Genomic DNA, 23427 nt, shown 5'->3' on the forward strand with positions numbered 1-23427 from the left:
ACACATTATACATAGTATCGCCTGGATTTCAACTTAAACATCTGTGTTTAGTGTAGGTCACCCCAATGACAGAACTTCTGAAAAACATTTTAACAAACAAGTCAGTAGATATTGCTTATACAGAGCTGGAAAACCAGATCCAAAATTGCAGGAGTGTCATTTCTGTACAAAGGAAATAAAACAAAGGTATTCATTGATTTAAATAATCTTTTTTGACAAGACTGATGAGAAGTCAGATATTTATGTTACTCTAGATCAGTCATCAGAAGGCAAACTGACGATCCCACTATCACATTTAGAAATAACTCTGTCAGTTTTCTTGCATTGAGATTATGCAAATATTAAATTACTGCATCGAATACGAAAGGTGGTAAAAATCTCAAAATGTTCTTATTGCATCATCTGTTGATGTAACAGCCAAAGCATAACAAACAAGCTGTTAGACACCTGGTCATTAACTGTGCCCTTATGGCAGAGAATCTTTCCTTCTTAATACTTACTAATGAGTCCATCTTCAAAAACTCAGAAGAAATAAGAATTGATATGACATTTGATGGTTCTAAAAGGTAACAAAAAAAAAGGGGTTTTAACAGGAATTCTTTTGATAATTTCATATCACATCCCTCCCTCTGCATATTTAATATCTGTTTTAAGTACTATTTTACCAACCAACCTGACATGCCATCTTAAGATGGAATTTTAAGAGACAAAGTTTTGGTTTATCATTTAGGTGGCTCAGTACAACTATAACAAACTGGAATTTATAAAAACTGGAATAGGTGGCTTCAAGGGATTCAATGACTAAACAATTACACAACAATATTAACTTGTGCCTCTAGCCATCATACCCAGCTGATACTTTATTTAACATAAACTTTGCATTGCAAAGTATAACTCTATTCTCTTGGGTTTTTTACATTATTAAAAATGGCAAAGGCTCATTAAAAAATTAAAAACTTGCCTGAAATCATAAAGGCAAAAGTTCATCTACCATTGTATCAGATTGCATTGAAATTATAGAAAATATTGCAATTGCACCGATGGGGAGCAGAGGGGAAACAAAACAAAACCCAACAATCATCCATGTTTTAAAACTATCACTCTATTCTTGTTCAGAAGAGGTTGGAAGAATCTTAATTAAAAACACCAGATCCCAAAATGTTGGACCTTTTTTGCTGCTTCAACTATAAGGAGGTTTCCTCAAGACTTTCAGTGTTGACAAATCAGAGACAGCCATTACAATGACCAGAGGATCTCTGTTGCAACACTTTTCTAACAAACAACAAGCTTCAGTGCAACAGTCAGAAACAGAGAGGCTGGGGCTGAACTGTATCAAGAACATTAATCTTCCATTAGTACAGAACATAAACCTACAATAAATGATCTACACATTTCCTTTTACCTAGAGTAGGCATTTCATTAGCTTCAGAATCTTTAGTGTTCCTTTTAACATATCTTATCAACCAGTCAAAGATGTGAACGTCACAGTGCACTGAAATGTCCACCTCTTCCCAGCGCTGGGCATCCACTGACAGATATTCAGCAAAGTATTTCATTTCCGAAATCAAAAGGTCTCGAGGACAAACAAAATCTTCTTTGAGATTTTTAGCTTCATCGCACACATGGATCACCATGTTTGGCCTCCAAAAGAAAACAAGCCACAAACCAAATTAGGACCATAAGCCAGTTAGAACACCAAAACTGATCAACAAAGATCTCATCTCCAAATCTGGATCACACACATTGCAACATTGATGTCACTAACAGGTTTTTATTAGCAGAAGGAAAACAATGCTTTGTATTAATAGTTAATAACTGTAATTTAATAGAAACGATTGTCAGATAGTATCATCAAGTGAAGAACACAAATGCGTATCCTCTGATGCAATCAGTGTCATTTAATAGTTAATATAAGGGACAGAAAAACAAAAACTTCTAGCTCCAGTCCCCAATTTTGTCTCCAGTTCATTATGGGATCCTGCCTGAATTACATAAAGAACTTTTGTTCTCCCTTTTATTTTCTTGAAAAAACAGGCAGATATATATGCCTAACCTACTAAGGCACCGAGGACAACAGCAGCATACAATAGCTATTTCCATCTGTGGAAATTAGAATTGTCTTACTGTATATTAAAATGACTATTTCTTAAGAAAAGGTCAAAGCTAGAAGCAGTAAATGCTGTCTCTACAGAAAGATGGTTACCCTTAGGCTGCAAACACACACATTATTCTATGTGTACTTGTATAGTATGGAAAGCACCAATGTGCATGGCTATTTAAATTCATAGTAAAATTTTTCATTTGCACTTTCATTTACAGCTTTCTTTTCCTGCTTTTACATAGGACAAATCTATGTTCACAGAACATTTTTTCTTTTTTAAAATGTTATTGAGCATCAATCTTGTTTCATTCCTTTTTACAATCAGGTTATGTTTCCCATTCTTGCCACAGTTCAATATTCCCCTAGATAACAAACTTACAAAGATCTTCTTACCCCTGGCTTTCATTGCTGCTTTCTCCACCTTTCTGCACAGGACCTTTCTCAGATTCTGAAGAACAATTCCTTGTGGAGGTTGTGCTGGGTCTTCCTTAAATATAAGGAAGAAAGGCTACATTAGAAGAAAAATGCCTGACCTTTTGCTCTGCAGCATCTTGGAAATGCAACTGAAGCACAGCTCTCATGGTGGAGCAATGTTACACAACTAGCAACAAATCTGTGCTACTGTAAGGGCTACTAGATAATCCAAATTCCTGTTCTGAATGCCATGCACTGGAAGGTCAGACCAGCAGCATTGCTGGGTTGCCCAGACACTTGGCTGCAAACACAGATGGGTCCTGTCTAAATACAGAGCAGTAAGGCTCATGCAGAGTCTTCAGCATTTCCTTCTCAGAATGCAATCCACTCCTTTAGCTCTCCTTGACTACTCTGTATGCTGGGGGTCTTAAGACTCTGTCACATCAAAACTTCTGTTTTTGGGAAGCTTTGCTGCCAGGATATAACAACTTGAGATCAACTCTGCTTCTTATCCATAAACTGGAAATAAGTTGCTTCCAAACAGAAGCACAGAAGTTCTTAAGATATGTTTTTACTAAGTTTCTCAAACATATGGCTTAAAGCAGCAGACTGTATAAAACAATGCTCAAAGCAGACCATTAAATTTGTCTAGTCCTAGAAATATGGCTTATTCCAGAAGTGAAGGACAGCTGCGCTTTAGTTCAAATAGGTTATCTCCACAAATGCACTACAAGCAGTGGAACCTGGCCACAAAACCTAGTGAAGTCCAGGAGGTCTAGTCACCAAATCCAGAGTTCTGCATCAAGGATTAAGACAACCCCAGCATTCAGACATTGAATAACATTTCCAACTGTGATGAATGGATCGCTGCAATCTGAAACTTCAATAATCTTGCTTATAAGTCAGAAATATTTTTTTTTTTTTTAATGGAAGGGCACGTGTCTGTCTTCAACTGAGGAAAACCCACAAGGTTGTGATTTGCCATGATTACTCCCTACTGTCAGATTTCTAGGGAGAAGAGTTCCAGAAGCATCTACTCCCTCTCACATAATATGAGAGGCTGTACACTTCTGAAGACAACCAAGATAGACCTCTTCATCTTATGGCTAAAAAACTATAGTAGACTGACGCCAAAAACAATCTGGAAGCTCTATAGAGTTCAGAACACAGCAGTTATGCCCTTCAGGAAAGCAAAGTTATCACACCAGAGGCAGAAGAAACTAAACTTCCTCCAAAGACATAGCCTAATGCCTTGCACAGTTAGGCCATAGTAAGGCCGTAATAGAGGGAATATAGTTCATAAAAGGGGAAGATTTACTAGACAGACCCTAGTAAAACCTTGGAAGGGTCTCAGTCAGCCACAGCCTTCAGGGCAGCCACTCCACTGCAGGCAATGACCTGTGCTAGCACTGAAAGAGCCAAGGAGGGAGTCTTAGATTTTGAATGCAAGGAAAGGTATTTTAAAGGAAGGGCCGGTGGGGAAAAAAAAAAAAAAAAAGAGATGGAAGACTTCTGTCTGCAAATATTAAGAAGTTTATTTTGAACACAGTGATGTTATTTGTTAAAGGAAATAAAGATGACAAAAATGTGCAACACAGCCAAATTAACAGGGATGTCAATTTCACAATATATTTCTTCCTACTTTTTTTTTTTTCTTTCCCCCAAAGCTTAGAGTTTGTTTGACTTCTGAAAGTTAGTAATAAATACTTTGGGTAGAAAGCTGTCCTATATGCTTGTTTACTGCCATAATATACAGAGGGACTTAACAGCAGTTTGCCTTACATTAGAAAGTAATAAATGAGCTTTTATAATTCAGCCAAAAGCAGAATTCAGTTCAAAATTAATTTGGTCTGATTGCTTTTTCTTGCTGTTACTCATGTCTACAGACAAATCCAAACTGGCCCAAAATTCTTGATTCTAACAATAAGTAGATGTGAATAAATCCACTAGAAGTAATTAATTAAACAAAAAACATTTCTCAAATCCCCAATTCTGAACTATACAAGTACCTCACAAATATTAAGAAGGTAAATTCACCACAAGCCTGCGAGAAAAAGATTAATTATCCTAACTTTGTATCAACAAATTACACAGAAACAGGGAAAATTATTTATCCAAAGTCACAAAGAAAATGAAGAAAAATCTCAGGCTGGGATCTTGTAATAGGAAACATTAGGCTTCTTAACTGCATGAATACTTATTATATGTATTACGTTGTTAAAAAGAAAACATGCACTAATTGTCTAAAGAGTTCTATAAGCAGAGTTAGCTTGTTAACTGCCTATTGGGAAGCTACTAATCTTATAAATAGCCACCTGTGGGTGCAAGAAGTATTTATTCCACTTCATGCATGTAAAAAGTATGCATAAAAGTATGTAAAAATAACTGAAAGCTGATAAGAAGCATTTTCAGTTTAGATACTCCATATAGTTTTCAAATATCATCTCTTGGTTAGAGCTATTAAAACCATTTTATTTGTTCTCCAGCAAAGGTCAAACAGATGTTTTTCTTCTGTGAAGAGTACAGTGACCTGAAAGCTGCAGCACTGTGAAGGACATCATAACAGAGAACATTTTGTTTAAACACTTCGCTATCTTCCTAATTTTTAACACAGAAATTGTTTACTCATTACTGAAGCAAATTTCTTGTGCAACACACCTACCAAGTTCTACAAGGCACTGAAAACATCTCAGCCTACAATGAAAACCGGAGAATAACTATCACACAGTTAATTACAACTTCTTACAGGAGAAGTACTTAAGGAGATATTAACAATATTTAATTGTGCTGTGATTGAAACACAACTATTAGGACCAGTCTTCTGCCAAATTGTTACTGGGAGATGTAATTGACTGAGACACGTTATATATCATTGCAAGACACTCTTGCATCAAAAAGCAGCTAGACTATCCTCTAGTGCCTAGGCAGCCATCTTGCCACTGAGCAGCATGGCAAGCACAGGACATTTTGCTGGGAGAGAAGGGTCTGACCTCAAGGGGTCACCTTTTCTACACAAAAGCTTCCAATTATTTTAATAACACAGCTTAATGTGACCACAAGCAGCTGTAGGTTTAACACTACAACACTGGGGATACAAAACAGCAAAGTAATTCCTCTCCCCACCAAAAATCCTAAAGAGAGCATTTAGGGCAAGGATTTATGCCTTTTGGAAGGACAAGCTATTAAAAATACCCAAGCAAACATCGATTCTTAATCTAAACTAACCAAAAGTGACTTCATGTACCCATTATATATATGCTTCACTTTCTTTTTCAAAGATGAAAAAGTACTATGCCTGGGTAGACTTACCACTCCGGACAGAAAAGCATGCACATACTGATTATAACCAAAGCCAATATATTACAGAATGACTAAAAACATACCAGTTATAGTAATGGAATCCTGCCCAATAGCAGGATCCTGAAACTCTGTCTGTGTATCGAGCAAGGAGGATTTGATGTACGTAGCTAAAGTTTCCACAGGACTCCCACCAGCAGCCATCAGGGAATTATACTGGTTGTCAACAGGTGAACTTCCACTGCTTTTTAGTTCATCAAACCTTTTTGCACACTGTCACAAGATTAAATGATAGGACAATGAAGCAGTAGCTTTCAGTACATTTTTAATAACTATAATTTGATATTATATTTCATTACTTTTGCATTTGAACCGTTACTGATATTAAACATAATAATGCTTCCTATTTAGTTAGTGGTATCAGGAAAGTACATAAATATACAGGAAAATAAGTAAGATTTACCACAATTAAACACTCCAACTGAAGGAGAAAAAAATATAAGATGGAACCTGTTTCAACCTTTCTTTCCTTAAACCCTGTGATTTTGAGCCTGATCTTCAAAAGGGAAAGTTATGGGAAGAGTTTAAATTTTCTTTTCTAACTATTTCTTTTACCATAACCATTGTCAAATATTATTAAAAGTAGCTACAGTAACTAGTTCATAATTACTATTCTTTTACTTTATGACTTCCATTCTGATTTGTACAAAAGGGACTGGCCATTTCCACTGCAGTTCTATTAACTTTCCACTCCATTTTTTTATGAACTAGAAAGTCTTTCCATTTTGTAAATTTGTTGCAATACAATAACAATTACAGGTTTGGTTCAGCAGAATCCTATACACAGCTAATTTACACAAAGAAGTAGATCTACTTGATTCTACACATGATCCTCCTGTGACACAGCTCATCAGGCTCCATTCAAGCAGCTGTTTTTATTTATTTATTATAGATTGAGCTAACTGACATTGCTGCATGCCACCTGCCCCTTTGCGAGAGGTGCACAGCGAGATCCTTCTGGTATTAAGGTAGCATCTCAAATTCGTACAGATGCCAGTCTACTCAACAGATACATAAAAGCACAGGTATACATTCACTTAATTACCATAAACAGGGACTCCACATGAGACATTTTATTCTGTTTTAAAACAGTAATCAAGCATGTACTAATATTTTTATTATCTTAATAAATACCAGGATAGAGCTCACCAATACTTTTACAATTATTTTATTGGCTTAAGGTGCATGGTACTGTTTGCAAATTGAAAGGTAGACAGTGGAGACGCTCCCTGCAGGCGCTCTGCTAAGCACTCGAAAGGTGGTAACATTCCACAGAAGCTTCTACTCCCAATCATTCACTTTTATGTTTTAAATACAAGGTTACAGTGATGCCCAATAGCAATGCTGTGAATGTGAGCTGACACATTTGATTAAGTTTTCAAGAAAATAAAGACAGTCAGCTTGGGTTTTTTCCAGCTTTGCTGAATCACAAGGACAAAAGACATCCTCCTCTTTCAGCTTACTTCCCCATCAGAATGGAAAAATTCAAAATTATTAATTAGAAAAAGCAACCATTTCACCAGGAAATTCAGCAATCCAGAAAGATTAAATATACAGAGGTACTAAGTTCTTCCAACTCTATTCCAACCAAAGACAGAAAAATCCACATCTTGTAGGTCCAAGCAAGAGGCAACAGCACTCTTAATGACCTAATGGAGATCCGTAACTCATCGTTCCTTAGAACTGTAGTGACAAGCACAGGAAGTTATAAGGTTTGCTAGTAAGTATACTACAGTCTACATGAGGTTAGTGGGTACTGCCATCCTTTCCATGAAAATCTGAGCTATGTAATTTGAAATACGTCAGCACTACTTTTTTTTTATTCCACTTTAATTTTTACTTTCCAGTAATTTTTGTTCTTATTCTGTATGAGTTCTAATGAAATAAACTGCAGAACATAATTCGTAATTTCAATGTTCAGGTTTTGTAGAAAGAAAAAAATTTTTTTTCAATCTACTGCTCATTTAACAGTTTTGATTTTTTAGGTATAAATTATTTCAGGTGAAAAAAAAAATCCCCAAACATCCCTTAACTTCAATTCCCCTCCCTGCCCCAAAGACATTGTCTTCTTCATAAAGCACTGCTTAAAGTATACAAATTCTTTTATTAGTAAATTCACCTCTTTGGATGTATATCCTGGAACTAGCCTTGCCACACTATCCCAGTTGATAGGATGAGGAACACCGATTAGGGAACACAGGATCATATCCAAAACCATTTGATTGTTGTCGTACAGAAGGTTATTGTTTTCTGAAAATCCACGACTCATCTTTGGCTACTTAAGCCTAGAAGAGAAAACATTATTAGCAATCTCACTGCATGGTTTACTAAAGCTTGGTCTACCTTAACGTAAGTTTTTATGGGAAATGTTTACTGCAACATCACAGTCAAGTACTAATGCTTTATTTGACAGAATTTATATATTCATATCTGTATCCTCAAAACCCCTAGGGGAGAAGCAGTGCACAAAACATGCCAAAACCAATTCAGCAGCAGCAGGCGCTACCTACTGCTCCTTTGAATTAGAATCACAGAATCATTAAGATTGGAAGAGACCTCTGGGATCAAGTCCAACCATCAACCCAACACTACCACGTCTCCTAAACCATTCCCTGAAGTGCCACATCTACCTATTTTTTGAACATCTCCAAGGATGGTGACTCCACCACTTCTCCAGGCAGCCAGTTCCAATGCCTGACCACTCTTTCAGTAAAAAAATTCTTCCTAATATCCAATCTAAATCTCCCCTGGTGCAGGTGGAGGCCGTTTCCTCTCATTCTATCACTAGTGACTGGGAGAAGAGACCAACTCCCACCTCACTACAATCTCCTTTCAGGTAGTTGTAGAGGGAGATAAGGTCTCCTCTCAGCCTCCTCTTCTCCAGGCTAAACAACCCCAGTTCCCTCAACCTCTCCTCATAAGACTTGCTCTCTAGGCCCTTCACCAGCTTTGTTGCCCTTCTCTAGACACTCTCCAGCATCTCAATGTCCTTCTTGTACTGAGGGGCCCAAAACTGAACACAATATTCAAGGTGCAGCCTCACCAGTGCCGAGTACATCACTGCCCTACTCCTGCTAGCCACACTGTTCCTGATACAAGCCAGGATGTTGTTGGCCACCTTGGCCACCCGGGCACGCTGCTGGGTCGTGTTCAGCCAGCTGTCAACCAACACCCCCAGATCCTTCTCTGCTAGGCAGCTTTCCAGCCACTCTTCCCCAAGCCTGTAGAGTTGCATGGGGTTGTTGTGACCTAAGTGCAGGACCCGGCACTTGGCCCTGTTAAACCTCATACAGTTGGCCTCAGCCCATCGATCCAGCCTGCCCAGGTTCCTCTGCAGAGCCTTTCTACCCTCAAGCAGATCAACACTGCCGCCCAACTTGGTGTTGTCTGCAAACTTAATGAGGGTGCACTCAATCCCCTCATCCAGATCACTGATAAAGATATTAAACAAGAGTGGCCCCAAAACTGAGCCCTGGGGAACCCCACTTGTGACCAGCTGCCTACTAGATTTAGCTCCATTCACCACAACTCTCTGGGCTCGGCCATCCAGCCAGTTTTTTACCCAGGGAAGAGTACACCTGTCCAAGCCCTGAGCAGCCAGCTTCTCTAGGAGGATGCTGAGGGAGACAGTGTCAAAGGCTTTGCTAACGTTCAGGTAGACAACATCCACAGCCCTTCCCCCATCCACTAGACAGGTCACCCTGTCATAGAAAGAGACAAGGTTGCTCAGGCAGAACCTGCCTTTCATGAAGCCATGCTGGCTGGGCCTGGTCCCTTGGTTGTCCTGCACGTGCTTGGTGAGCTCACTGAAGATGAACCACTCCATAAGCTTCCCCGGTACCGAGGTCAAGCTGACAGGCCTGTAGTTCCCTGGATCCTCCTTCCAGTCCTTCTTGTAGATGGGCATCACATCAGCAAGCCTCCAGTCATCTGGGACCTCCCCTGTTAACCAGGACTGCTGGTAAACAATGGAGAGTGGCTTGGCGAGCTCCCCTAATACTATCGGTGGATCCCATCTGACCCCATAGACTTGTGAGTGTCCAGGTGGCGCAGCAGGTTGTAAACTGCTTCCTCCTGGATTATGGGGGGTTTGTTCTGCGATCTGCCCCTGCTTTCCAGCTCCAGGGGCTGAATACCCTGGGGATAACTGGTCTTACTGTTAAAGACCAAGGCAAAGAAGGCATTTAGTACCTCAGCCTTTTCCTCATCCTCAGTTCCAATGTTCCCCACTGCGTCCAAAAGAGGATGGAGATTCTCTTTGATCGTCTTTGTTAATATATTTGTAAAAACATTTTTGTTATCCCTTACAGCAGTGGCCAGGTTGAGTTCTAGCTGGGCTTTTGCTTGCCTAATTTTCTCCCTGCAAGACCTAACAAGTTGTCCAATTCCAGGAGGGATTGACACCACTCATCCCTCCAATGCAAGAAAAGCCCTCCCACAATCTCAGAATAAACAGCCTAAGCAACACAGGGACATTTTAACTGAAATTTACTGACATTCAAACACACTTGCCTGTTCCCCCAAACTTTCTACTGCTCAACTTCAGTCTCCTCTTCCTCTGCCCACTTGGTTTGCACACCTGACTTCTATTATATAGAAGCCAACCCAGGGCACCCAGCTAAGGGCCATCAATCACTTTGGAGCCAGGAAACAGGACACCCGGATGTCTTTCAGCTCTCATCCTGAAGACCTGACTTTTGAGTTGTCCTAAGGCACTCATAATTCCTGATTACCTGGGATTATCAGGGCCAAAAAACCTTGCTCCTTCAGCTTCAAGCTGAACACCATAACAAAGCATGCAAGGGCAGCAGTGAACACCTTAAAAATAAAAAAAGCATTTCCTCTAATGGGAAAAGAGTGTTATATTTAGGGGTTTATTAGCAGGGTTTTTTTTCCCTTTCCAAATGAATTTTATATATAGCACCAGGGAACACAGTAAAAGTTAAGTACTGTTTTAGCATATGCTGGGAGCAAAACACAGGCATTAATGAAGACTTTCATATTCAAGTAAGGTATAGCCAAAGAGCTTCGTAAGGACTCATATTTGGAAAGCACTTTGGACCTTTGCCAAAGTACCTGAAACAGACCACATAAATAACAGAACTTAAAAGTCACATACAGAATTTTGACTTACAAAGCAAGGATTAAAGAGAATTTCAGATAAAATACACTTAATGGTATCAGATTTAACTGATCACTTGTTACCAAAAGTATACTACAAGTAGGTGTTTCTTTTGCATCACTCTAAAAGAAAGGATGCTTACAAAACAGCACTGATTTTGTTTGATTCTAGAACCTATTCCAGCACTTTTTTTTTTGTTTAGTTTGGTGGTAGGAACAGAAATCACAATGGCAAGTAACTGTAAGCTTTCATCCTCTCAGAGAGAAGCTGAATGAAACCATCAGAAAGAAAAAAAAAACAGAACGCACCAAGACAATTCTTAGGTTTCATATATTGAGATAAAAAAAGCCACAAACAAAACACAGAAGATAAGTTCAATAAAAAAGCCATACCACTTTAGCAATTCTATCTAAATGAAATCTATTGCAAAGTGTGCCAAATCGCCAGTTTTAAAGGACAAAGGTCCTTCACGAGCCCAAACTTTCCAACTAAGATAAATGCCACTAGGAGGTAAAGGTAGATCAGTCCCCATACTGACAGTACTATCAAGCAGCGTCACTGCAGTAATTCAGTGGTGGCGACTTCTCACTGTCAGCGCACAGACAGATGTCAGTATCAATTATATTTAAGGCACTGACTATCCACCATATCTGCAGTTATGAAAAGAAATAGCCAGGTCAGAACAGATCAGTACCCATGGCAAACCTAAGTGGTTATAAAATACAAAGCCAACTTCTTGTGCTACCTTGTACACGTGTAGCAGCTGGTTTAAAAATGTATTTCGTTAAGTAAATGATGGAATATTAGAATCCTCTGGTCTTGAGCCATAAAATACACTTAATGGAAGTAAAATTCTAGGAATGTCAACATTGCATAAATTACCATTTTAAGGATTAGTTATATGATATGATTATACTGGATAATCAAAGAAAAGCAGGTATTTTGTAATAGTTAGAGTCTATAATTTAAAGGAAAAAATTTTGAGTACTTTGCTGGTAACAAGTTTACGTACACTTAAGTGCTGTGGAGCATGAAGGAACCCGACCAGGAAGGGATGACAGGTACCCTAAAACGTAATGACACATTCAGAGAGGATGAAGCCTTTGTCTCTCAAATATTTTTTTATTTGCTTATTCTGTACATTAAGATACACTTTTAGATGTACTTATTACCACAAAGATAATGAAGGAACGTACTTAATTACAGCAGTTAAGCCTTTTTATTTCTATTCTAGAAAGAGCACAGGCCTCCTCTTTGTGGCTTTACGCGTGATATTTAACATTTACCTGTTTGTCCTTTAGGAAATCCTGTCACAAGTATAGTTAAAGACACATGCAAGATTCTGTCTATGCAAGAAAGGTGCACTCCATAAAAAAAGCAACATAAAGCCTGTAATAAATCACATCGTTAAGAGAAAGAAGTCAACTTCTACAGATTCTCTCCAGTTTGTTACTCCAAGTAAAGCTCAAGTTAACCCTTTGTCAACTATGGAAACTGGAGAAAAAAGTTTCAGAATTGCTTAATTTTGACCACCTCACTCAAATGCACAACAGAGACGGATAAGCAACAACAGGCATTTTTATTATTGATACATAGAATTCTAAATTAAGTGGTGCAAAAGACTCCCAACACTTTGATATTTCATAAACTGATATGATTTAAATAAAGACTTAAGTCAGTATGCAAGAAGTTGGTTTACATTATGGTAATGCACCACCTCACTTAAGACTGATTTTTTATTTAAAGCAAAGAATCAATCTAAAAAAATCAAGAATTGGTATCCTCTTGCATATGCGTAACCTGCAGGAAGGTAAAGATGGTGGGACGGGCATTAGGTTTCACACAGAACCCTTAAATGCAACAGGGTGATGGTGCAGAATGAAGTGGGGGAGGGAAATAACAGCAGCTTTGATTGTAGATCGCCCGCATACCAGTCAAAATAATTAAAATAAGGTATTTAATTTAAAAACAAAAAACAACAAACTGATGCCAGTTTTTTGGGGCAAGATCCTACAAGTGTAATCAGCCACCTAACGCAACGCTGCCCCGGTGGGACCCGCCCTCAGCAGCGGGGACCCCGCCAGCCCCCACAGCCCTCTCGGACGGAAAAGCCACCCGCAGCCGTCGGGGACCCCTCCCCGGTCAGAGGCACCGAAGGGCGGAAGCCCAGACTCCGCGCTCCCGGGCGAGCCGGCGGCGCTGCCGGCTTCCCACGGGGCAGGGCAGGGGTTACCTGGCGGGCTCCCAGGCGAGGGGTCGGAGAGGCAAAACGGCGCGGCGGGTCGGGGAAGGGCTCCTCCTCAAGGTGCGAGGGACGCCGCGCCGGGCGTCTGGCGGAGCCAAGCCGGAGGCGCCGGAGTCCGGGAGCGGCCGCTCCCGCTGAGGAGCTCGGCAGAGCCGCCCCGGGGCTCCTTGGCACGGCGGGACCCACGGGTGTCCGCGTCCCGCCGTGCCGTGCCCGAAGCGCGGGAGAGAGACACCCTCACACGCCAGCACCGCCCAGCCCCACCCTCTCGCTGAGGGGGAGCGCCGTGGGGGGGGGGGGGAGGGTGGGCAGCGGCCGCTAATCGGCGCTGGACGGGTGATGAGACCCCGCCCCCCCCGCCGGGGCCAGCCAATAGGATGACAGGAGAGAGGGGTAGGCGGGGAGGGGGGAAACGCGGCGGCGCAGGCAGTGTAGGAGCCCCGGCGCGCGCCGCGCTGCGGCGGCGGCCCCGCCTTGTCGCAGTGCAGCGCCTCACGCCCGGCGTCCGGTAGCCTAGCAACGCACCGCCCCGCGCGGGTGGGCGGGACCGGCGATCCCCGCCTCCGCGTGACGTAGCCGTGACGCCAGACTGCGCTTCCGCGTCCTCACGAACCGGGGAAGCAGCCCGGCCTCCGCCCTAGCTTTAGTACCGACTGATTGGAGCCGGGTGTCGCGGACACGGGACTGTTAACGTCACGCGCGTGGCCTCCCGGCTCACGCTAAAGACCACAAATGGCGTCATGCCGACCTCTCCCTAGCTCAGCGCGACGTCACACCGACCCTTCCCCCTGCTGCCCACGCCCACATCCAGCCCAGCTCACCCTTTGCAAGCAGTACCCCAACACACCACCAGAATAACTGATGCCATTTTTCAGTTAAAAAAAATGAGTAAAAACCACCCCCCAAACCTTTATCATTACATTCCCACACGCAAAAATGGTAATGTGAAGGAAAAGCTTGGGCAGTCCTATCATGTAAAGCTCTTATCACCTGTCAAAATAATGCATCAGATTCATGAATTAGTCTCATGATATAAGCACAGCAGATTAATTAAGCTATAATTTGGGTTAAAACACTCTGGTAAAGACTGCATTATATCCACAGAAAGATGCTGACAGAAGATAAGGAATCTTAATTTATGCATTTCCCAGGTTTTCAGCTCATGTAGGTATTTGATACATTTGTAACTACAAAAGCAATAACTCGGAGCTAGTCACACCAACAGCCCAACTAGCCGCCCGAGGCTCCTCTCAAACCAAGCGAAGTTATTCTGCAGATAGTCCACCAGCCCCAATCCTGTTATTTTATCCATTGTTGGTTTGGTTCCTACCACGTCTGCTACAGCATCAAAACTTCCCAAACATTTTAAAATTACTTCGCTTGGGAAGTCATCTGTGCTTGCTGAGGGTCAGCCCAGATGCCCTCTTCTGACGTGCAACATAGAATAACTCTCCCCAGTCCCATTCTTCTTTCAGCCTCTGGCTAAATCCTGTTGTACCGTGCTGTGTAACTTCTGCTCCTCCTTGGTATTTTGGCAGGAATCACTGAGATAATCACACCAGACAGATATTAACTGTTTTCTTCCAAAAAAACCCACCTCTAAACCCTGGAGTAACACAATGAGGACACAGAATACAGAAAAGCACAGGGGGAAAAAAGTTCCAGATAATTGCACTAATCTAGAAAAGTATATGAAATTTGAATTCTTTAACCAGGATGAAAACTTCCTTTGGCTTTCAGTTAAAGTAGAAAACACTCCTGACTTCATACCATCCCACAGCAATCCACAGAAAAAGCTAATGGTGCATTATTGCTACATTATTACCATATGAAGTTATTCCAGTATGAATGCCAGCTTGATGTATGTCAGAGAACAGGCAACAGTTTTTGAGGTAACCTGTGCTGTTAGGCAGGGGTTCAGTCCCTCCCTTTATATTTTTTTAAAATAAGACAAAAATACCAATATCAGTATTTGAGAAAAAAAGAAAAATCAGTATCTCAAATTTTACTTGATAGTCTAGAGACTGTGTGTGCAGCTACCAACAATCCAAAGGTAGAGGAACTAGCTTCTGGCATTTAAAGCATTTTCATTTCTAAAACCAAAAAACTATAAAGATACCCTCTGACAGCAGAAATTATCCGTGTCCTTTGCTCGAGTCTTACAGTTTTGTGGCTACCGTGAAATTTAGGGAACTTTAGTATCTCAAAGTAGCCCTAGAAACTGTAGATAAGAAAGATCCAGGGGTGCCTCACACTGACAACATGCCTATGTTACAAGTTAAACTGGTTACACGACTACACTTGTTTCAAGAAGAGATTATCCAGCTGCTTAAAGGCTGTGGTTGGTATGCCCACAGAATCCAGGAGACAGATTTATCATCCCAAACCTGCTTCAAACCAGTCCCGGGGGTGGAGGGGTGGGGTTAAAAAAAAAAGGAAAAGAAGAAGCACGTTACTACCTGCGGACACACACAATTACTACCTGCCGTTACGGGCCCAAAACGCTGGCCAATCCCAACACATGGCCACACCCGTATGGATAAAAAAACCTGGAAGGAGCTGCTTAAAAACATACGCTTTTGCCTTATCTATGTTTTGTAAAGTAAGTGCAGCTCCGCTAGCATTGTGGACAAGAGTGTTCCTACATTGGCTATGGTGCACCAAGAAAATCACTGTGTTGGTTTCTGAGTTTGGACCTCTTCTGGAAAACTGTCACTGCAAACAGAGGAGATTTATAAGAAACTGTATTTTCTTCTTATTCACCCCAGTAGCAAATTTCACCACAATCACCAGATAAGTCAAAACAATCTTACTAGCTCAGATGCAGTCTAGTTCCACAGAAGGAATAGTTTTTGAACCTGTGCAAAAGAAGCAGACAATTTTATTAAATTCTGCTGGAGAAAGAGAATCTTTTAAATTTATTATTCAGCAGCCTGAACAAAGCTTTGAATGTGCATGAGTTCGCATACCGCTAGCACCCAGAGAACCAGTCAAAACCGGCATTTGTCATTAGTTCAGACAGTATTTGAGCATAAAATGGTTCGTATACTAAACAGTATCAGAAAGATTAAACTAAGACTAAACTAAACCCTTCTATAAAAAAAATGTCACAGGACTCTTACAGACTTCTAGATCTGCTGAAGGTATATATAAAGTAGGTGCAAAGAATAACATAAAGGTAACTTGGTATGTACACATCTTAAAATAAGAGTCAATTGCCTAATGCATAAGTTTAGCAATATTTCAACAGCACCTCTTTTCTGATCTCTTCTACGTACTCCTGTTGCAGCTGCGCCTGCTCCTTTTAGTCTTCTCACCTTTCTAAAGTTGTGCAAGTCTTGAGCAGCCTGGCAACCCGCCTCCCTTTTTCAATCAGCAATCATTTAGGTGTTTTTTCTGTAGCCTGACATATAGGCAGAAATGTAGATAATGAAACTGTAGGACTCACTTTTTTCCTGATGCTAGTTTGTGCATTAAAAAAAAACAACTCTTAAAGCACAGTATACATTTTACTTCAACGAATTTTAATACCCTTCTGCAATCAGTACAATTAACTGTAAGTTCAATAACTTACTTCATTGCCTCAGAGCCTTCTTTTCCCATTTAAATTAATCACAAGATGGAAAGGGTCAATATTCTTATCAAGATTCAGCAGATAGTTATGACAGGTAGCGATTGGTAGACTCAGCCAAACCACTATAAAGATGACTGTTATTAATAACCTATAATAACCTAAAAGAATTGTTTTCAAGATAGTATGACCTGAAAGAGAAATTAAACTAATCTTTCTAAATATTAATAAGATTTAAAGATTCTGACAAACATCATGGCACTGTTTCCCAACTTGTTCTGAACAGGAAAACAGAAGTCTGCTTGAGTGGGTACTCTGCAAAAAGTTTGGGATTTATTTATTCATTTATTTAAAAGTCCCTTCCTTTGATTGAAATCTTTCACTGACACAAGAGAGGCTGACAGTCCATTAATTAAATCTCACAACAGTATATGAATCCCTTCCATGAATACACACCCTAAGCAGAACTGTACACTTGATACCCTCCCCCTGCGTTTTTCCTCTATATTTTTTATATTTCAGGATTGTTTGCTATTTTTATTTCAACAAAAGACATCATTTCCAAAAATAGATATTTTTCTTCAATGCCCTGATACACAGGGAAATATCTCAGGAACATGTTCTGTTTTAAACCTAGTAAACCTCGTGTCAAGTTTCTCATTTGCCCTTTAACTACTCTTTGCTTTTCCTCTGCACTTGAAGATCTAAGTCCAGTAAAAATGATTCTTCACACCATCTCCCAATACCTGAGCACAACCACTTAAATCCTTGCTCTAATTATCAACAACAGGGATTCAGAGATTACTTTAAAATCCAAGGTTCCAGTGTAATACCCGTCTTTTCAACTGCTCTACCTCAATAAAACTGTGCTCACTTCAATTTTTCCTCGTCGTAGTTTTGTTGTAGTGAACAGAATTCTAAGAACTCAAGGTCAGCAAACGTAATTGAAGTATAAATACTGAAAGCTTTGCTAACACATAATGGGTTTTCAAGATTTCTGTAGAAACAGCCAAACTGAAACTACTGGATCAACTAAGCAAAGGCACATGCCCTACTAATACTTTCGAGTACTTTTAAAATAAAAAAGAAAAGCTATTTTAATGATTAAGACAAGATTTCACTATTTTATCCATTGCTCTAACCTTCAGAAGCTCAACATGTTATACATATATACTACAAGGAAAAAACTTTTAATTACCTCTGCTTCAATTAAAAAAAAACCCAACCCAAAACAACTTATTTCAACACAGAATTCTCAAACACCAATATGAAGAAAATACGAAATACTTTGAATAGTCGTCATGTTTTTATGGCTTTTGATAAACCAAAGCCCCCAAATTTTATAGGCAGATGCAAAGTCTACCACCTGAAAGGCAGCATAAAGAGCTAACGCCAAGACCTTAGCTAACTGAGACAATCAAGCAAGAAACTTTACTTTTCTTTGCCACTCAAATTACATTAAACTTCCCTCAAACCAATGCTTCCCTACTGCACTAAAAGGTAGGATAGATATTTTGATATTTGTATAAACCCAATAAAGAAGAGAAATAAGTTGAGATGCAGGTGGCAGTTGATACAGACTATTGATAGGCAGTTAAAAGGCTACAACACAAAACAGCTAGGAGGGATGCCAAGTTTACCACAGAAGGGAATGACAATTAATAAGTGCGCTGGAAAGTGCCTGACTGCAGGATACCGTTTATTCTCATGTTCTTTTAATAAACAAAAGAGAACTGGTTAGAACTACTGCCAGAGCCTCACTGCTCTTCCTGGTAAACTGTATTTCTCCCCCCTGCCTCACAAGTCCCTTTTTAGTAAGAGCCAAGGTCTTTATGACAGAAGCCCTACTTCTTATGAAAAGCAAGCAACTTAGAACTTCTAATGATTGAATTGCGTCACCTAAATCTCTTGCAATTCTCCCTCCTTTCGGGGGAAACAATACATTATTACTACTGTGTTGTTTTGGAGGTCATCTCACAGAAATCTACCTTCCTTTTGCACATCTATTGAAGAGGCCTCTTGTCAAGCCGACATTCTAATGAAGACTGGACATCAATCTCAGACATCACCAAGAGTTTGTCTCCTTAACAAGACTAGGCCAGCATACCCTATTTTTTTCTTTTTGTTTGCTTTGTTATAAATGCCTCAATTCTCCTTGTCTCAAGGTCTTAGAGTTGCTGCCAGGGGCTTGGGTAGAATCACTAATGTACAGCCTTAGGTGAGTCAAAAATAAATACGACAAATTTAAGCAATCATTTCGCCATCCCTTCATAAATCAGCAGCAGCAGTAACTGGTACAGACCCATCAGAGTCCCACTACAATACAGATTTTCAACAAACCTTAAGTTTTATCAATAAAGCACAGTTCAGTTGCTTTGTTGATCAAAGTGCATTAGAGTTCCTGTTTCTTTCCACTAACCACAGTGGAGTCAGACGCAACAGGAACTTTATTACTTCCAGCAAAAACAGAATCAAAAGCAGCTTCCTGCTCCTCTAGAGTCACAGCAGCAGTTGATCCTCTAACAGCTGACCTGGTAAAGGCTGGCCGTTTCTCTTTAATCCTTTCCAGGTCCACTGTTTTCCTACCTCTTCTTTTGCCCAGGATTTTGATGTAATTAGCTGGCACAAGTCCTGTTGTTTGGCCATCAAAGCTAGCCAAAAGCCAACCACGGATCTTGGGTTGTTGTTCTGAAGAAGAAAATGCAAATGCCTTAAGTTACAAAAGAATTCAAAACATACCGCAGCTGAGGCACAAATACACCAGAAGGTAGACAACACAACAGTCACCCAGAGAAAATAACTCTGTGATAAAAGGCAAATACAAACTACTTCACAAGAGAAATGACCAGGATCTGCACTGGTGAGGTGAGCTGAGGAGTACTGTGAAGTACAAGTTGTTTTGAAATCGATGACACCACCATATTGCAAATGCCTAGGGATCTTCACAGTGTGAGGAAAAGGTAACCACAAGGGTAACCACAAAGTACACCCTGAATAAGTTTAGGCTGTGTCATATCTTAGGGAAATTGAGTAAAACTACTCAGTAAGTTTTATTACAATGCAAGTAATAACTTATGGAAAAAAAAAATCAGTGTGGATGAGGAGTTTGGTCAAGTAAGGTGGGGTTTCTTTTTGTTTTCATTTTCAGACTCTTAACAATATGACTTACTTCATGTGTGATTAGAAAATAGATACAAAAGTAGAAGTTTACCTTTGGGTGCTAATCTTAGCATGTCACCAGCACGGAAAGAAATTTCTTCGTCTGAGAGAGCGCTGAAATCATATTCTGCCCTTCCAACTACATGATCATCTTCTCCACTCGCCCAGTTACTAGATACTGTTTCCAAAAAGAAATTAAAACTGTATCTGCTTAGAATTTAAAGCTTGGTGTTTTTTTTTTAAAGGAAAATTAAGAAAACACCTTAACTTCCTTGCTAAAACTTCTCCAACAGAGAACTGACAGGACTTACACAAACAAAGCACCATTTGTTGAGACAATCCAACCAATACTTTTCCTCCCGCCCCAGCTGCCACATCTAATACAAAGGAAACAGAAATAGAAAGGAACCATGATTTTGGAATCACACAAAGCTTACTAAACTGCATCCTGACTGAACAACAAGCTACTTAAACAGGTGCTACTTGTATCACATGCATGAAATTGCACCCTTGTATCTATTAACTTGTTACTTCAGTGTAAGATTAATCACTCCACATTTGATAACAAGAGCAACAATATATATACTTCTCTTGTGCTGCAGATCATCTTTACCTGTTTCTTCGTCACTGTATGTAGAAAGCAGTTTCCAGATCAGATAGGGACCTCCCATTACAACAGCAAAGAACAAGAAAATGGGCCAAGATTTTGCAGAGTTAGCCACCTTGTCTTCAAGGCCAACACGAGATACTGTCCCCTCACTTTCAGCCCACAAATCCTCATTCTCAGAGCTCTTCCGCAGACCTAGTAATCGTTGTAGACGTAGGTAGAGATATCTTATAGTTCTCACTAAAGCAAAAGCTGAAAACACCTTTGTGAAGTGTACTTTGAGGCGGGAGAAGTGGTTGGCTACATCCAACACAGCTCTGAAACTGTTGTACACAGCTGAAAAGGTAGCATCCATCATCATGCTGACCGAGGCAAACGCATGCACAATACTTTCAATGGACTGAAATGCACCTCTGCTGCTCTCTTCAGCCTGCTGAACAAACCTGCTGGGAGGAATATCATCTGTACGAAAGCGGTTATAACCCAAACCACCATATCCATAGCTGTAAGGACTATAGCTTCCATAAAAAGAGGTTCCATGTGAACCATAGCCTGGAGAAAAAGAGCTACTATATGCTGGCCTAAAAGTGCTCAGACTACTGCTTCCTGTTTGGTGTGATGGTCTTGGCAAAATAGGTGGAGGTATTCGTGCAACTGTGGGTGGTCCAGGCCTGGTCAGCAGGTTGTCCCCCAAGTCAGCAGACCTAAACAAATGCAAACAGACAAGATCAATACTCATAACAAGCTTATATTTTCATTTCCCCAGAGTTCTTGGTTAACTTTGTAAATATGAGGGCGTGTTTCAGTAGGGCTAGGATAGGGAACCTGGCAGACAAACACTCACTACGTTGCACAACGTTTGTGGGAAGTAAAAATTTTCGTCAGAAAGTACATGTCTTTCAGGGGAAAAAACCATAATGAGATATTCAGTGTAAATGTGGAACTGCAGCATATCTGAAACAGAATGAACCTTTTTCCATGTGTTTGTTTATTTTATTGACTGAGAAAGCATGACATGGTACATTTAGATCCATCAAATCTGATGCTGTAACACCTAAGTCATTTTTCTGCACACAAAAGCCTCTCATACACACTATCAGGAATATTTATGAACTTCGCAGTTTGAAAGCTGCAATGAGCCAATGATACAGAAGGAAGGAAGTTTGAGAGCTCCTTTCAATCCACCCTTAGAGAAAAGGGTGATGTGATCTAATTGGGAGCCAAGGAATTATCAACAACACATGCAAGAGCTTTGGGCCTCCCGTTTTCCCTCTCTCCCCAAACTTTCTAATTACCTTTATGTAGCATGTGTATGCCTACAAATTTAAGTCATTTTATCTATGCCATTCACAAGTACTAGACTGGTATTTGAATCCTGTCAAGCAGTTGTCCAACTTCCACTGCTTCATTAAAAAGTTAATCACTTTTATTATCCTAAAAGTCAAACATTTTGGTCATTTCCCATGTTTACTGCCTCATCCCATGACTTTCCACTTCTGTAGTCCATTAAATTAAAAAAAAAAAAAAAGGAGAAAAGTCAAGTTTGAATTGCTACGGAACTGCTTCCTTCTGCACTGCTTTCACTGTGAAGCATGCTTGCCATTCTATTTCCATATAAGGTAGGGAACAGATTCCTCTCAGCAAAACTTCCAGGTTTCCACAGCAAAGGATAATATTTATATCTTTACACTGTTTGTCTTTTCCATTATAGGCTTTAACTCTCTTAGCAGTTAAAAACAGAAGCAAAAATAAGTTGTCATTATCACAGAAAACAGAGGTACTGTAATTTATTAAATCACAGTACAACCCCCTCCCCCATAGTCAACTTTGGACACCTCACTTCAAAGCTACTCGAAGCATTTTAAAATAAGCTAGATAACACTACCAAAAAAAATAACATCAAACTTCTTGCTCAGCAAGCTTCAGCTTGCAACGAAAGCAGAGAAGTCTGTTGAATGTTTAGTTTTGAGGTAACCTTTTGCCCAGTTTCAGCTTGCTGCAATTGCAATCGCTAGCATCAAATGAGAAACAAGACTGATCTTCAACGGCCAAGCTTTCCTACACTTCTGATAAAAGGGAAGGAGTTTACAAATACCACCTGTACAACATCCTTCTCCACAAGCAGGTTGGATTTCCTGGAAAAACTCAGACTCCCGGGTGAACACACCCGGGGTGGACACAGACATGCATCCTTCCCAACTCCTGGGGACGACGCCACCCTGCAGCTCCGCTCCCAGAGAGGCAGGCACAGATATATAACCCCCAGGAACGGGCACCCGCACTTGGCCCACCGATGGCCATACGTACAGCTTTACCTCCACCGCATTAACCGCGCAGCGTGCTACAGACACTCTCCTCACTTAGAAGGGGGATCCACCAGAGACCCCACCCCAAACAAGCCCTCGGCAAACCCCCCCCAGCGGATAACCCGCCCCCTTGGGCCATCCAAACCGACAAACCACCCGCAAGCTCGGCTCGGCTCAGCCACAGCCCGGCTGGGCCCAGCCTTTGAGCCCGACTCAAGGGAGAAGGCCAAGGCGGGAGGCCTGAAGGAGAGGGGGACTCCTCCGCCCTGAGGGAGGAACCCCCAACCCCGCCACAGGCAGGGGAGCCCCGGGGCCCGGCGCACGCACTCACTGGAAGGCCGGCGCCACCGTGCCCACCAGCCGCCGGTTCTCCCAGGGCTTGGGAGGCGGCGGCGGCGACGCCATCTCCGCCTGGCTGCGGGACCCGCTCTGCCCCCGCCCCGCTCCTCCACCCGCCCACTACCAGACGCGGGAGCGCCGAGCTATTCACCAGCCGGCGTTCTGAGAGGGCTTCCCGCCTCGATGGGCCATCGACGCGCTCTGCC

At 41.1% G+C, this 23427-nt stretch overlaps 2 protein-coding genes across 5 annotated transcripts in view; both read right to left on the bottom strand.

The window, feature by feature from the left end:
- SANBR (SANT and BTB domain regulator of CSR) overlaps positions 1-16004 on the bottom strand; it is a 29601-nt gene extending 13597 nt beyond the window's left edge. For all 3 annotated transcript variants that reach the window (XM_064446842.1, XM_064446840.1, XM_064446839.1), the window contains exons 1-6: positions 13228-16004; positions 7992-8157; positions 5899-6085; positions 2495-2588; positions 1403-1641; positions 501-559 (exon numbers count right to left, since the gene is read on the bottom strand). In XM_064446842.1, coding sequence (XP_064302912.1) covers positions 501-559; positions 1403-1641; positions 2495-2588; positions 5899-6085; positions 7992-8141 — 729 coding nt within the window. In that variant the 5' untranslated portion in view covers positions 8142-8157; positions 13228-16004. The remainder of the gene's footprint in view (positions 1-500; positions 560-1402; positions 1642-2494; positions 2589-5898; positions 6086-7991; positions 8158-13227) is intronic.
- Positions 16005-16100: 96 nt separating this feature from the next.
- PEX13 (peroxisomal biogenesis factor 13) lies at positions 16101-23339 on the bottom strand. Of its 2 annotated transcripts, none has more exons than XM_064446850.1 (4): positions 23214-23339; positions 20583-21280; positions 20022-20147; positions 16101-19498 (listed from the first exon to the last, which is right to left on the bottom strand). In XM_064446850.1, exons 1-4 carry the CDS (start codon positions 23285-23287, stop codon positions 19203-19205), a joined length of 1194 nt encoding a protein of 397 aa, XP_064302920.1. In that variant the 5' UTR covers positions 23288-23339; the 3' UTR covers positions 16101-19202. The 2 variants fall into 2 exon arrangements, with proteins under 2 accessions (XP_064302920.1, XP_064302919.1); XM_064446849.1 differs by having other exon boundaries at positions 20556-21280.
- Positions 23340-23427: the final 88 nt, after the last annotated feature.

The sequence above is a fragment of the Phalacrocorax carbo genome, chromosome 3 (assembly GCF_963921805.1).
Source record: "Phalacrocorax carbo chromosome 3, bPhaCar2.1, whole genome shotgun sequence".
Taxonomy (NCBI): domain Eukaryota; kingdom Metazoa; phylum Chordata; class Aves; order Suliformes; family Phalacrocoracidae; genus Phalacrocorax; species Phalacrocorax carbo.

What these genes read in the sequence shown, in the direction of transcription:
- PEX13 (XM_064446849.1), bottom strand. Translation starts at nt 23,287, where the DNA reads ATGGCGTCGCCGCCGCCGCCTCCCAAGCCCTGGGAGAACCGGCGGCTG. An exon ending in TGATCTGCAGCACAAGAGAA is followed by an intron (nt 20,148 to 20,555) that starts GTATATATATTG and finishes TTTTGGAAACAG; the next exon opens with TATCTAGTAACTGGGCGAGT. An exon ending in GCTAAGATTAGCACCCAAAG is followed by an intron (nt 19,499 to 20,021) that starts GTAAACTTCTAC and finishes TTTCTTCTTCAG; the next exon opens with AACAACAACCCAAGATCCGT.